At 41.2% G+C, this 17068-nt stretch overlaps 1 protein-coding gene across 1 annotated transcript in view; it reads left to right on the top strand.

Annotated features, from left to right (window-relative positions):
* Positions 1-17068, top strand: part of LOC124294087 — a 193305-nt gene that overhangs the window by 62820 nt on the left and 113417 nt on the right. Inside the window, exon 2 of the mRNA XM_046737946.1 lies at positions 7634-8653. Within this exon, the coding sequence (XP_046593902.1) occupies positions 7634-8653 (1020 nt within the window). The remainder of the gene's footprint in view (positions 1-7633; positions 8654-17068) is intronic.

The following is a 17068-nucleotide window of genomic DNA, read 5'->3' on the forward strand; positions in this document are numbered from 1 at the left end:
TAACCATGGTGAGAAGAAAAACAATCACCGCGGAGGGAAGTGGTTGACACGTTGAACAATGAGAACCTTACATGGTCCACGGAGCCATCTAGAACGACAATTTCGTGACTAAACTGGAGCGGCTCGACCATGAAGGATTTGCTGGAGGGCTGCACTTTCGTAGCATTAGGCTCAGGGTTCCATTGCCACATTTACAATCGTTAGCTACTTGAATGTGGTTGGAGATCGTTTAGTGTAATTATGGCCCTTGTCGCGACCAGGCGCCTTCTCCGCAGTTGTAATTCGACTGTTTATTTTTCAACGCCCGGCCGGTGGGAACCACTGCTGATGGATACTCGATGGATGACTCTTCACCATTTCCTTTGACGGCGGCTTCGACTTCTGACGTTGACGGCACCGAGCTCACTCCGCGCGCCGCTCTGATCCTAGCAACGTTCTCCTAACCCTTTGCCTCCTCGCTACCAGAAATGGTGGGTGTATTGTACTCACCTTCTCACCTCCTTCCTCACCCTTCCCTTCGCGTGTTTAATAAGCTCGGAGGACGAGTGTTCGTTGGTTATTTACGCGCCTAGCTGCATTACCTGGCTGTTAGCACCGCGGGGACAAGGATGCAATCAGCGCTGTCCGTACCGGCTCGTAAACTTATAAGTGAGCACAGGTTGAACGTGACATTACCAAAGGAGCTGCGAAGTAGATCAGCCAGAGTGAAAAGCGCATTAAAGGTCGTTGGAATCAGTCGAGGCAATCAAATCTTATTAATAAACCAGCGTAGACGTCCGATGGAAGATACGGTCCCCTGTTGAGCAAGGCGGCTTGTCCTTATAGAGCGTCATTAGTCGACTCTAATTACTAGGAGACGAAGATCGTTGTCGCGAATGGAATAGAATAGAATTTAATGGTGGAGAGCACGGCGCTCCTTGCTCGGACGACACGCCGGATCATTCATCATCTGAGACGCAATTATTGTTATTAATATTGGTGGCAAGCGATTTTATCTGCTCTCTTGACTCGGTACCAAGGCCTGAGTATTCCTATTCTTATTATTCACTTTAGCCAACAGTACGTAGGTCTGCCGTGATATTAAACTGACTGACACTTCTCTAGTAATGAGCCAATTCGATCTGCACTTACATACATACATATATGCATACATATATATACCTACATATATATATATACATATACATGACATAATATATGTGTATATATATATTATGGATAATAATCCTTTCCACTATGCTTTATTTATATTCGTGATATAAATGAAGTGTGGGGAAGGATCGTGTAATTGGTGAGGTTATCGAGGTATTCTGTTCCTGGCAGACCATTTTTGGACGCATAGTTACAAAATTCGGTGTCAGTCTCGAATTCGGTTCCTAGTTATCGATTGAAGAACTAATTCGCAATTGTAAACATTGACATTGAAGAATTTGAGAGGTATTGGAATTTCAAATATTGCGGAAAACATTTTTTTCACAATCTTTATTTCAATATAATGCGAGTTCTAATCGCTCGAAAATCAAAAAATAAGTAATACGACTTAATCATCAGAATGTCACTTTTCCAGTGGTGTTAATACGAATCGTCTTCAAATATCACTTACAATTAATCTTTATATGCACAAAAATATTTTTGCATCAAGTTCTCACTGAATATCCCTCCACATACGAGATCATTTTTTGTAGATGTTTGTTTAAAGAACCGGGTACTCAAAGTTTTTTTTCGTTTTTCTTTCTCATTTCTATCTTTTATTTGACATTTTTCAAATCAGCGATAAAAGTAACGTTTGTTTGATTACAGTTATAAGATTATTTCGCATTGCCGGTTAATGTCATTAGATCTTCAACTCCTCCAAACAGTGCTGAACTCATACAAACTTACGTGCAGCGCAGACAAAGTTTATTACGAGAAGAAATTATTTCAACGAAACACTAGATGGTTGAAATTTGAATGTCAACTCTTTAATGTAAAGAAAAGGAGGAAACTAAAGTTAAGTAAGGCAGGTCTGAAAATTAATGACAAAAAATATTCTTGCAACATTTTATTTCAATCATCAATTTCCATTCAACATTTTTTTTGCAAATTGCAATTAATGACATAATTCGGTGGTAACTTGTCGGATCACCGTCTCCAGAGCAACTTTCGTCCTCTACGCTCCTACGATAATAATAATAATTATCACCAACACCTGCTATACCTAATAGGGTAAATCCACATGAGCCGTTAGGCTTGTGCGGTACAAGGGAACTTAGCTCACCGATTCGGTGCCTGAACGAAGTGACTCGTCTTATAATTTTCGCGAATTATTGCTCAAGTCCTTATCGTCAACCCGGTGATTTCCTGCGGGAGTTTTTCGATTTCACAGTCTCTCACACTAGGTATGATACGATTACGGTCACTATTTTGCAAAGTTTTTTACGACAAAAATTGTACTGCAAGGGGCTTTACGAAAAGCACCACTCTTTGACGTTACTTGAAATCGTATTTGGACACATATGGAACATAATCGATTAAAACTGGGTGAAATCTTCTTATTTTATGCTTTAATATGAGTTTAAATTTTGAGTAAAACAAAAAATTATAAAGATTCACTGATGTGTCTCTTTTAAGGTGAAGGTACTCTTTATAATTCAATTTTAATGGTTGAAGCTTGCGTTAGAGTAACTTTTCATCGCGAGACAAAGAGAAGGAAAACATATTGGTTCATTCAGGGTTATGGCTGTTTAGCGAAGGAGGGAATACGGGAATCGTTACAACCTGTACGAAATTCACTCAAGAGACGCAGAATTTTTCGCGCTATTCGTACTACCTTCTTCATATTTTCTGTTCTTAAGATCTCTGGTACAGTGTAGTTACGTCGGTGCTCCATATTGCATACATATCCTTTTGCGATAATTGAAACGTTTGATGGCTCGTCGTATTGTTAATTTGGGTTGTCATTGTCCCATTCTTGTTCAGTAACGCAGGTTCTTATGCCCCATCGCAGTACGTATGAAGATTATTAATAGTCGGTGTGATATGACTTGTATTTTTTAAATGTGAGGTTACGTCAGAAGGATGAAATAATCCTGGATGTCGAAGTTTACTTAGTACAACAATAAATTATTACCATAGCTGACTGATTTGTTACTTTTCAATGTTACGCCGTGACCTAATGACAGAACTCAGTTCTTCATTTCACTATCATTAATCGCATCACGAGGGGTTCGATGCTTTTTGCCAATGTGTTTCCGAAAAGGTCTGATCACAACAGTTAACGGACTGTATCATGGTGTTCGGTTAAAAATCCGTAACAAATTCGAGAATATTTCCAGAACATTTTTAGGTTATTCAAAGGCAGTAAAAATAGAATATTTACAGGACACAAGAAAAATTGACGGATATTTTCCGGACCGCTGGACGCCGTTTGCATAACTATGTCGTGTAGCAAAGCCGTCTCGTGTACAGTATAAAGATGCAATAGTTGGACTTCGGATGCGTCTGAGTTTGTAATCCGTCACCTGAGACTAAATTACTTAGCTTACGTATCCTGAGAAGCCTAGGTTCCCGAGGCTTTTACAGGGACGAAATGGCTAGAGAGCTAGCAAAACAATAACATTAATTCAGTTCAGTGTTCGGCGAGCAGGTAAGGAAGGTACGGAAGGGCCTCGCAGCTATCTCGCGGTCAGCCAAAGGTCTCCCAGAGTAATCTCCGGCGGTCAACGGTCAAAATGTTGGCATAAAGCGCGTAACAGAAGTCGAGTCACCAAGGAAATCCATCCCATCCCCACTGTCCCAAGTACGTTGCGGCTTGTCCCTAGACGGGGCTGCGGTTGACGTTCGGACCCTTCAGGCAGCCCATTTGTAATTTTAATAAGCCGTATTATGAAGATGTACGCCTGGGTTCAATTTCTCCTCTACAGTCATGCCGAAACTGCCCTCCTCGGTAACGAATTACTCAACTCGACCATGTTCCCATTTCCGTGTGTGCGTCCGAGACGATTGTCTTAAAGGAAATGTGTCCTGTCAGAATTCCGTAGGGTGTATGATTGAAGATTTGAGGGTATCGTGTAATTAGTAGTTCTGGGACGACGCGTTCGTCACACGTGAAATTTCGTTCCACTTTTCTTTTTTTTTTTTATATCCCTGTTCCCGTCGTGACAGAGAATGATGACGTGACAATTTTATGACCGATGGCTGGGACACGCGGAGGAACAAAGCGGCTGCAAGCACTAGCCATGTGCACACATACTGGACTATAAAAAGTTTATAGCAATCGTTAAAGTGGTTTCATTGGAGTTAGTCAGCTACGGAATGAATTTTTCGACATTATGTGTTTGAACTTGACAAACAGGAGCATCATCCTCAATGCCAATGTCGGCTATTTTTGATTTTTGACCGAGACGAATTTGGCAATGAGACAATGAATGATAAAACGTCTGCAATTGGGAAAAGCAGTAGGTTAATAAAAATTTGCGACAACACTTTTTAGAAATATTTTCCATATCATAAAATTTCTGTGTATTGTTATAAAATACTGTTTGGATTTGGAAGTAAACTCAGTCCACGTCAAGGCCTTTGCTTCCGAATCCATGTATCAGAGACGAGCTGACCGCCCGGCCATAACAACTCTCTAACGACCACCAACATCTATCGCACGACAACAATCGGTAATCCGGCTTTTGAACAACGAAACACAGCTCAGATATCATTCTGTATTCGGTGGTCGGCGAGTGCGGTTGTACGATCTGGAGCTACACTAGATTTGATATCCGCGTTTACCATTCTATTCAATCCCGGCTATCTTTTGGTTACCCTTGTTTTCGATTACAAGCTTGTCGTTCCCTTTCGACTGTGAGTTCAACCCAGATAATTTACGTTATTTTCATTTAGTTGCATTATTTCTGTCCACTTTCGTTTGGTTTTAGAGCCCAGTTCTCTCCTTGGAGTTGAGAGCCCGGTGCTCTCGATGCGTGTTATTACTTACACTAAAGCTTATCTTGCTATTATCGTAATAAGTATTATATTCACCCTTCAATACAATGTAATTCCAGTCTCAATCGTTGCCATGCCAACACCAGAAATAAAATTTATCTTCTATCCAAACAGACAAATACGTATAATAAAAGCAGTACGAGTTCTAATATAAAAAATCCTTCATTGTGAAACTAAATATGGTCAGTGTGGAAATTTTCTTGAACAAAAGGAGAGATCACTAATTTAAAACTTGAAAGTATTATTATACTACGTTTCTAATTTACTTGCTATATTCAATAATATCTTCTAACAATAAATAATTGATGGGGCTAAAAATCATATTGATAATACTTTCTGCAACGGAACAATCATAAGCCTGGGTGCAAGTGATTTCTAACGAGGACAAATTGGTGTAGCTGAGCATAAGAAAATCTGAATAAGGGGGTCGTGAAACTTCTCGGTCTTGGTTCGGTAGGACACCACTCCGGTCCCAATTTGTGGAGAGGGGTCGCACCATTTAATTGCCACCTTGTACATTTATTATTTTATTTAATTAGAATCTTGAGGGTGTCGTGAACAAATGCGGGAACCTATTTAATGAATTCCTCGCAGGACGTCGCTAGGCGTCAGAAGGCGTCACGGAGCAGTCGCCCTCAACGACGCCCTCGCCCGCAGATTAAGACAGTAATCTGCGAAATTTTTTTTCACAACGACGGGCCTTTCACAGCTAACTAATTGCCATAAATCTGGGGGATTATACTCGTGACTAACCTAAGCCAAACATCTAATAGGCTATTACAGAAATTTGTTAAAGTTTGCTAACAAGTCTTCTGTCTCGGGTGAATATTGGACCGTTGATGGAATTTTGAAGAAGAAACAAGACTGGATACTTTTTCAGATTTTACATTGATTGAAAGGTTAGTGATTGTCCGTCTTTCGGGCTAATACGTCACACGGGAATACGTCTACGCATTTGCCTGTTATTCGACAGGTCGAATCCATTTTCCAAATATTTCACTGCGCGATGACAATGAACGTAAGGATGATGGTGGTGGGTGTGGGTTGCGACGAAGTCCACCGGCCAGGCTCATCGCGCGAGGAGCTCAAGGAAGCCGAAATAAATTACCGCGTACCAGAGAGGTGCATATTTAATTTGAGCAATTAATGCCGTCTTGTAAAACATGCCGCTAGGGTAGCAGCCCTCCGCCTTAACCCCTACTTTCGTCTCCACCCCGAGCGTAATGAGCCCGATAAATCAACTGCTTCCGCACTCGAAAGTTCGAATAACTCTAGAATTCTGTAGCTTCTGTAACTTTGAAGATGAGATGGAGATAGTTTCATCGCATAATATACCAGAGTAGAAAAACAGCAAAAAGGTCTCGGATGTCAATCAAATACTTGCTCTTAGATTATTTGAGACGCGCTGATGTTTCTGAGATCCTCGAAGTTAAAAAGAACGTTTGTCACGCCCTTCTGGTTCTTAGCCTTGATATAAATTCTCTGTTGATACTATTGATGAGTGTTGATTTTACAATGGATATCAAACATCTCAAAAACACAACGACTTGTTATCGAACAGTTTTAGCCCGAAAGAGGACCTTCTTCAACGACTGGAAACAATTTTTAAAGTAATCGCAAATTTTGTTTCTAAATAAAATTCGTGACTGCATATAAATTTTCGACGATGTCGATGTAAGTTAAATCCATTCCAATTTTTGGGTGCCGAGCATACTGTACAAAGAGTTAAGAGATTAGGCATAAAAAATAAAATGAAAAGGTATGAAAATTAAAAACAACGCTAATTTCCACAATTTTGGGAGAGGACCCGAACCCGCAGGCTACTTATCAGGTTCTTTTGGAGCCTCCATGATAAAGGATTTCAAAATTGAACGCTAATTTCCGCTAAGCAGTAAGATTGATTTTACGTATTATTTTCTTGGGTAGAAAATGCGCAGTAACAAGCGTTACATCAATCAGTAATACCTATAGCAAAGCTTGTTTGGATTTAACGGATGTTCTGTTGACAACCTTTATCCGGAATGGCTTGCTCTGATTGCGATAGCAAATGTAAACACCACCTTGTTGTATTGCAAGAAATACTTTACACGTATTGCTTTTATATCTGGCAAAATTTGCGCTCAAGTTATTATCTGAGTATATACATTTTTATATACGTAAATGAATTTAAGTGAGACGTGAAATTTTTCAGATACCTTAGTTTACGTGTAAACGAAAAAGGTGGTTTTCATTTATTGCCACGGTTTTTTGTCGAATTTTTCATCAAAATGCTTACATTTTCTTTAAAGTAATTTACTTGAAACACGTATTCATTGGTATTTTCCTTTTCTGGTTCAGATCTCAAACAGACATCTGGATAAGATACGAGAATTGAAAGTTGATTCGGAAATAGAAAAATATTACATAGAAATCAAGGTTTTCTGTGGCTTATGCGTTAGGTATTCAATGATGAGTTTCACTCAGGCTTTAAAATGTTCAAATGAGTTGAGATTTTTTGATACTCAGGGCAAGTTAAACAGGATATAATCTTCAGTTCGAACTTGAGTTTCGTAGATAGTGAAATAGTGCGCAGGACTTCAGCTAGTCTTTAATCGATGTCTCATTACACATGATATTGCTTAATCCTCAGTGTGAATCTTCGACCTGCTTCTGTTTTCAGAGGTGCCAGAGAAGAAGAGCACAGGGCCCAGAAGGCACTTCTTCTTTTGAAGGCTCGGGACCAGCAGATCCTGCTGCTCGAGAATCGAGTAGCGCAGTTGGAAAATGCCGCTGCCGATATGCACGCGATCGCTTCTCATGTTCAGGCGAACACTCCACAGACATCGGACGATACCTCGTACCTTAGCATCGCGCAAGGCTCTTCGACTAGCTTAGATTCTCAAGAAAATTCAGCCAATGTTGTTCGTGGACAAAATTCGGAAGCAAATCTGAACCAGTTAATTAGTGACAAGCTTGAATTGACAGAATCGAAGACCGGCGGACGGCATCCAGTCCTTGTACCAGAGTTGAAACTCTCCATGCTACCTCCGTCTGACTCTGACAACGAACTTTTCTCTACACCTGTCTTGTCGAAGCCTCGGGAAAACGATGTCGGGACAGATGACAAAGGTTCCCAGAATCTGGTCACCTGTTCTGTCTCCGAAGACACGCTGCACGTTCTCGTCAACGAACCTTCAAAGTCCATCGATGCCTTTTCAAAGTACATCTTGGCCGCCACCCCGTTGGAAGGTAAAATCGGGGACGATATTCGACATGTGAAACCGACAGGGACCATGCAACCTGAAAACGCGTTTCCACAGACCTGCAATATAAATGTGGACCAGAAAATTTTTCCCGAAATGTCTGAACGCGTTCCGCAGAACAGCAACTGTTCGCTTCAGACTTTGCTGATAGCTGCTGCAGCCCGTTCACAGTCAAAGGACTCTGTTTTCTTGAATCAATGTGAGAGTAACGTCAAGCTTGACAACACAGTGACGGAACAATCAGGTCGTGGGATGGACGGGTCAACTGCTAGCTTCGCCAAATCCAAGTCTTCCTGCTCCACAAAGCTCTCACCATCCGTCCCTTGGGTCAGGATGAAACGGCAATTGCGGAGAAAGTCTCGTGGCCACGAACGCGGATTCTGTACCAAGACGGAGGTCGTGTCTCGAGCAGCGGATATCAGGCGGCAGAGAATTGGGTGAGCAAATACCTTCGATTACTATTCTGTTGACGAATTTAGGTATTATTATATTCCAAAATAGTCACGATGAGCAAAAGCGTTCGGTTATGCGGCACCAAGAGTTACTCCTGAATAGGTAGCTTAATCGTAAGCTCGAGAAAAGTTTTGAATCTGTGTTCAATTACAAAATACTAACTTGTCAATAATCGAGTAAACAAGGCGCTCCGGTCAAAATGGGCAGAGATTTCGTAGCACTCCTATGAGGCATTTTACAATCAGATATTTACAAGAAATTTCTACTTTTCACACGTGTATAAAGCAGAGCAATTTGAAATAATTAATAAAATGGGCAGAGATTTCGTAGCACTCCTATGAGGCATTTTACAATCAGATATTTACAAGAAATTTCTACTTTTCACACGTGTATAAAGCAGAGCAATTTGAAATAATTAATAAAATGGGCAGAGATTTCGTAGCACTCCTATGAGGCATTTTACAATCAGATATTTACAAGAAATTTCTACTTTTCACACGTGTATAAAGCAGAGCAATTTGAAATAATTAGGTCGAATTTTATTATCTTGATTGCAAATGGTGATCCCAAGAGTAAATGGAGCATTCCGTGTGTAATCGCAGTGACCAAAATCGTCAGCCTCTCAAAACCAGTTCTAGCTTGGTGAAATGTTTTTATTTATTGATAAGAGGATGCGCGATTTTTCGTAAATTCCATATATTCCATAGTAAAAAACATTTGAGGCTCAATTTAACATAATTCGAAAACTAGAAATCAGACAAAAGAGAAGTTGGCAATAAAAAAGTTCTTATTACATGAATGTATTCCAAAGTCATGATATCGAAAACAATGCGGCGGCTCTTGAAAGTTGATAATAAATCAAGGATATTTCAGCTTTTCAGATTTATCGAAAACCGAATACTTTATTGGCTGCTAATGTCTAAATGTCTTCAAATAAAAATCCACGAAATATCACACATACTCTCGGCAACCATTAAAAACATTTCACAAAATTTGAACTGGTTCTGAGATGGTGAGAGTTTTGCTCAGGTTGATTACACGTGAAATATCCCACGTAATGTACGAACTCTAGCATGAGTGACGTCATACCGTAGCCTTTTACAAGCTGTCGAATTCGTTCCAAGTTTATGTCAAATAGAAAAAGTAAAATGAGATAAAAAAGTAAAAACAATCTGATTATTTTCAACCTAGTAAAGTATGAAATGAGAAAAAAAATGGCACTTAAAACTTCTTTATTGCAACAAAATTGCCGACTTCATCTCGAGGCCTATTCATGGCGTATAATCGGTCCATAAATGGTTTTAGCATCTAGATTAACGGGATTTCCTGATCCCAACCCAAACATTGTTCTCAGTTACTGTTATATAATATAATTGTTATTTCTTATTTTGAGAATTGTATTTGCTAATATTGGAATATCTAGGCATGAAGATAAATATGATACCAAACTTCCGAGCGTCATATCAATGGCGCGTAATGCATTCCGTGCGTCTTTTTGTGCTAGATTTCGCTTATATGGAGCCAGCAGGCGACTGTCGGTGTTCTGTCATCGACCTAAAAAATCTGTAGCTGCAAGTATGATTTTTTTGTAGCTTACGGTTCGAGTAAATAAGAAATTTTTATCTTTATCCGTCTGACTGCATCTGATAGCGGAAAACTGTAGAACAATATGCAGTACATGTATTATATCCAGCAATTATCGTTAAAAAGGTGACTGAAATTAGCATCAGTGTACCGGATTTAAACATTCGGCAATACGTTTAAATCCTTGGTAAATTGTAAGGTAAGTTTACTCTCGCTCTCTTTCTCTCTCACGGAAATTTTGTTCGTTTTCTTTTTAATAATTAGTTGTACAATTCCGGTTAGGGAACGATTTCCAAGATTGAACAATTTGATATGGTGACACAATTTCTAAATAAGTTCGGATTATGATACCAAATAGTAATTACTGCTTACAAGAATTCAATTGAAATGGTATAGAATTTTCTCTTGTATGAATAAAAAGATTCAATTCAACTCTACAAGGAAATTCCGAAACTATTTCGATTGACGTGAGATTTTAGTTAATAATACGGATACGTGGAACACGTAGTACCTTGCCTGGTCGGGATCGATTATATTTAGTACATTCTTATCAGTTCAAGTAACATCAACCGTTTGGTATATTCATAAAACTCCTAGCGGTACATATTATCTTATCAAATTTACAAACGAATCTACAGATGATATGATTCAACCTTTATTTTCCAATCTAAGACGTTGCATAAATATGTTGCGTGAATAATTATCTCACTATAAAATTCATTCGTACGACGTGATCCACTGAGTTCCAAAAACTGTGGATCTTTGAGAGTTCAGTGTACGTCACGTAAGAAACGAACAGATTGAAGAGAAATCAAAGTAGTTAGTGAAGTTTCCCACATGGAGACGCATATATAATAATTGCTTTTTGCCTCGCAATATCGTCGGCAATGGGTTATAAGACTAGTTTAATCCCATGGTTGAAAGAGGCACGACAATCGGGATATAAGCTTGCTCTTAAAATGACCGGGTCAATGTTATAAATTTGGTCAGCGATCCGGAATGTAAAGAATCTCTGACAACTTAATAGTCGGAAGTTACGATCCTTGCTTCTTCTGGGTAAGTCTTACGGTTCTCCTCTCCACGACGTGGACGAAGAAGGCGAGGATGATTGCCCTCGTCCCTCGGCACGTTCGGACAATTTTTCTTGACGCGTAGGTTATACTGTAACACCGCGTACCATAGATAGAACACCGATGCCGATAGACGGCTCGCGAGTATCGCTACGAACGGCAATACGGTCTCCGGACTTGAAATGAAAATGCATGTAATTAGCTGAAATTGATGTTAGCCGCGGAGGGGCTGCGATTTTAATCGGCCGTCGTATGATAATTACGCGAGCGAAGGACCTCGCGACCCCAACCGGATAAATCATCTTTCACACCGTATATGGCCTCGCGGAGAGCAGAGCTACGATTCCCAACTATTCATTTACTTCGTATTAATCAACGTGTGAAATTGATTATAGAGTGGTGTCAGTACTCCCAACAAGGAGGGAGGGGCTTTGCATATTTTCAGTTATCGCGTTTACCGCGAGCCTCCTTTCTGCAGGGCGAATGCGTAACCGATCTCGAAGTCGACCTTCCGACAGATGTGAACGTGTTGCGTGATCGGTAGCCGTAGTGCGGTGGGAGAAACTTCTCGTATAATCCATTTCAGCCGTCTCTCGCTGACTTTACCGATCGACTCCTCGCGTGGTTGTCGAAATTTTCTTACGAAATCGCTCTGTCTCGAACGGGTACCATTACCAAGCGTGGTTTTCATCAATCGTACAACAGAGCCTGTAACGCACCTACTGTACACACTCGGAACTACTCTGCCTCTGGTACCCGAATGGTTCGACGAATCCGAAGTCTGACAAGTTTAGGAACTGGTAAGCGGCGTCGATTTTAATTTCGCAGCGTGAAATCGGTGCTGCACTATGACGCCTACAAAAGCCGAGTCAATAAATCTGTCAATATTAATCCAAGCCTAATTGATTCCATTAGCGGCGATTCTCTAGGCTCGTCGTATCGTACGGGCAGCCTGCCGCCGATCAGGCAGGCAATGATCGGCATTAACCACACGGCAAGGTACGGACTTGCGTGCTGAAGAAGGCCGGGTCTTCGCGCGGGTCTTTGACGGGAACAAAGGTCAGAGGCTAGCTCCCTGTTCGATCCTACCGTTGTTCTTCCACCGAGATCCTATCTGCGGTTCTCCCGGTCGTCCGTAAGGTCCGTTCACGATGTTGTTGGGCATCGACTGTCTCCTCAAATTCCTGGTGATAACTTTTCGAATGCTGCAGAAGTTTGTCTCGTAATGCAACGTTTCGTTCGCGTTAAAGGATTACGTACAGATCGATGGAGAATATTTTTGAAAGCACCGTATTCCTGGAAAGAAATTTTCTTGGTAAGCTGTCTCATCGGAACCTTAGTTCAGTACTCCTTCCAATCTCGATCCATCAAGAGTTCAGGATCTATCAGATGTCAATTTGAATTATGGCAAAGTATTCGTGTGGAGTTTTCGTGTCGTCGAAAGATCAATTCTGCCACAGCTTTGGAGAATAATTTCTAGACGTTGCTGCTACAAAGTCTTGAACTATTCTCATTTTCACCGTAAGTAAAAAATACCATTCTGGGTACCTACACGATGAAAATCTGTTTCGTATCTGCAAGCGGACAATCTTGTATGTGTCGCTACTCCTTTTGAACGTAATTATCTACCATATTTTCTGGCGATTGTTGCTATGACTCGACGAACGTCGAATAATGTAATATCAATTTCTCATTTAACCGAAAAAATGTGATGGATAACACAATTTCATCGGGGGGATTAAAAACTACCAGAAAATAAGAAAAATAATTAAAAACTCCTGGAATCAGATAAGTCCCCGGTAAGGCAACCATAAACCCCAGATTATATTCCTACAGGATCGTCGATTACTTTTTTCATCGTATAGTAATTTTAAAATCTCCCTTTTAATTTATATGCGATCTCGCCCCAAATGCGTAAGATACATTTGTGTATCTATCGGAAACAGGGATGTACCCAAATACATACTTTGAAAATCGTAATAGCAGTAATACGACGAATCAGTATATCGATCGTCATAATTTCATAGTAGCTCAAACAAAATGAAATTGTCTCTCGAGTCTTTTCATTTCCTTGAATCTTTTTTGTCAGTAGAATTCTTCCTCAAACCACAGTATCAACTCGACGATCGTTGAAAATCAAAGCGATTAGATTCATCGTCTCAGACATAACGCCGCGAAGATCGGCAGTTGTGAAAGAGAGTGATGCGAAGAGAGGCAACCTTGATGACAAGGTGACGACGAAGGACGTAGGGTTCGTACTTTTGGCGGAGGGTCGGAAAGAGTTTCTTCAAGCTCGGGGATGCTGGAGGAGAATATCGCGGTAGTAACGATGCAGTTTATGGTGTGGCGTCGTGAATTTATCGCGTCCAATTAGCCCAGGCGCGAGTCAGCAGCGATGAGACGTTTCGAGAAGGAAGGAAAGTGGACAGAATGACAAACTTAACGGGGTCGTAAAGTGCGGCAAAGCGCATCCGGCACGGCCAACACCACGAGTGACTGGCAGCTCTTCGCCGGCGAGTTGATGGCGATTCGAAGAGCGCTGACTGCCGCCGTGCCGGCGCGACATCCGGATAATCGCAATTATAAGAAGGAATCGGATCGCTGCGGGTGACGGGCATTACCAGCCAACCAACCAAACACAGTGCTGTGATTTCTCGCCGAGCCAAGGACCCGAAGGTGAGGGCTGATTCATCGGGCCCGCCACTCGTCGTCACTTGAGGGCATTCGCACCGATCGACGAACGAGATCGTCGGACATTATCGTCGGGGACCGATGCGTCGCATCGCGGTGCGGTGACAGCCGTTAATTAAAAGCTTCGCCTTGGTTCCTTTGATCTCATGGGATCGTTGCGTCCTTAATAACACCGCAGGTAGCTGGGTAGGTAGCAAATACACACAATTGCTATCACGCCAGATTACCCGCAATCCCGTTGCCTCGATCCTCTCATAAGAATACCGCGTCGACTTTGTGTCACACCCTGAAGCTTTTATCGCCTGTACACGGTGCCCCGTGTGGATTTGCATACTTGCCCCTGGTGCGTGCACGCAGTCTCTTCCTGCGCCTTTTCGTCGCTTTCTCTTCTTCTTCTCTCTCCTCGATCGGGCAGGGATTCGGCGGGCAGACATTGAGTTGATTGCAGTCGGCAATCTTCGATCGACGGTCGGCGATGACACCCATTGGTGAAGTAGCAAATTTTAAACTTTATTTGGAGATATAAATTTGAAAAACTGGTGATTTCGAAAAATTAACGACGGAGCCAGGAATCGAACCTGGTATCTAGAGATGCTTGACCGGAGACTTACTCCACTAGACCACCTAGCCGCCCTGACTCTGTTGTCGTTAATTCCTCTCGTCACCAGTGAGTTCAAATTAGGTACGCTGGATTTGAAATAAATGACGGAAGTGCACAAGATCGAAATTTCAATTTTAGATTATTCTTAGGAGTAGGGGGAGGGGGAAGGTGGCAGAGTAAAATTGTTAAAATTATTTACTTTAAACAGTAATATTGCTTACATTTATCCAAATAACATTGTAGTGGAATCACTTCCGATATATTTTTGGGAAATTTCATTCTTGCAAAGTGTATAATTTCTACAATATTTCATATTTTGGCTGGAATTTGTTGTGCACATTTGGTGAGCTATTCCGAATAACCAAACAAGTCAAACTTGTTTTTTGGTTAGTTTGGTTAGTCGAAAAGTGTTGATGAAAAATTTGCCAAGCTTCTACGGCAGTTACTTCTCATAAGTAATTGTAAATATATTTAGCAAGCATGGCAAAATATAGCTGCAGAACAATGGATATTTTTGGAAGCTGTTCCTGAGAGTTGAAATAAATGTCTCATTTATAGGCGAGTGCATGAAATATCAACTCTTTAATAAGATTCGAATTTAACAATTTTCCATTCCAAGTCATCAACATTGAATGGATGAACTGAAGGAAACGCATTGAAATAAACGGAAAAGAATACTATATTTTTTTGAAAAGTTTTCGGAAACTGGAAAAACGTTACGTTAATAATTTTTTCCCCGTGTGGAGCACAGTTCCTTGCATAGAATCGCAGAATTTTTTGACATGGTTCGAAGAATTGTCAGCCAAGAGCAATCGAATACCACATAACCTGTACAATCACGTACATTGACAGAAACGATTATTATTAGACTTGACCGAATATTTCTTTGCATCATCGAGAATTTTGAAACCAAGAACAAAGAAATACTTTTTTTCCTTCGTATCCTTATCGTTGTATTGACAGAATATGAGAGAGTGTATGACGTGGAATAATTAGAAAAACGACGTTATTATCATCATTCGTGAATATCAAAAAGAACAGAAAGTGAAGATCTATCTATTAACGAAATGATACATTAGTGACTTTTACGACATCCCGCGTGACGTTCAAATTTGGGTTATCGCGTGCGTGATCGTAAGATCGTGACTAGCACGATCACTAATCGGTGTTTAAGTTCTAAATAAACGGCTACTAGGTAGCAAGTGAAGATATGTCTGAATAGAATGTCCTGGACCGGACGACAACCGTTAGGTCGGTACATCCTGTATATAATGATCTTGTGAATATAGGCACGTGCATTATGGCTATAAAAGTGGTTACGACAGTATCAGATCTCTCCTTTTCTCTCTCTCCGCTACGGTAATCAAACTTTCGTCACTCTCAAGTGGTCTCCAGGACAAAACATAACACACATCATATAATTTATTCTGAGGATATAACGAGAGGCATGCACTTGGAAGACGTGAAGTTACACCGTCAGAAGGCAAACGCCATTCAATAGATCTTAACACTTCCAATTCGACTACACACTGGGTTTGTTGCACTATACTTTTAAAAACACGAGCGTCCCGGCGAGAACTATCGACGGAGGTTACGTTGTACCATAATTTCACATCAGCGCAGTCATTGGGACCATACGCTCCAAATTAAATATCATTTTCCGCATCTGCAATCCAGATGAGAATCCAAAGCCAAGCACGTTTCAACGTTGCGCAATACGTGAGAGCCAATCTTTACCCTACTTGCCTTGCGCAGGCAATTGCGATGCTACGTGTTCGGAAAATGGAGTTGGACAATCGCTGTGTTTAACAATAAGGTAACGATTGAAGTAACACGAAGGTATAACAACCGAGTGGCAAATACGCCAATGAACGTGCGAGGAGGTAACTCGAGCCTGCAGGAGAGTAGGTACAGTGGCTTCCCGCGGAGATGACAACCGGCCAGGGAACTAATCCCAGGACCCGACGCGTTTAGTTCATCACATTGGTCCGCCCCTTCGCTGTGCCGTGGTTCTAATCTAATATAAGTTCATGCCAGCCTGACTCCACCCGAGATAAACGTATACGAAGCCGAGCATGCAGGGACAATAGCTTTGCCAGGTATAATAATACGCCAGCGAAACAAAAGCGATTACCTCGAACGATATCTTGCTGTGGAGTGGCTGCTGTAAGAGGACCTCTTTCCAGAGATTCGAGATAATAGCCGCTCCACGTTACAGTCCAACCGTGGCAGGTGTGCCACCTGACAAATCGAGGTTAGGGTTCGGTGATATTCGTACGACACGGTTATTTACCATACGCGTAGCGAGAAGAGTTCTTATTCCTTTCAATTTGAGACCACGATACGGCGTCTCCAATATCGGTTTACGTAACAGGCGTCTGCTGGGCATTTAGGATGAGAAATGTGCGTCTTGTGAGTTGGTAAAATAATCAGCAATGATTGATTAGACAGAA

Source organism: Neodiprion lecontei, chromosome 4 (genome assembly GCF_021901455.1).
Source record: "Neodiprion lecontei isolate iyNeoLeco1 chromosome 4, iyNeoLeco1.1, whole genome shotgun sequence".
Classification (NCBI taxonomy): domain Eukaryota; kingdom Metazoa; phylum Arthropoda; class Insecta; order Hymenoptera; family Diprionidae; genus Neodiprion; species Neodiprion lecontei.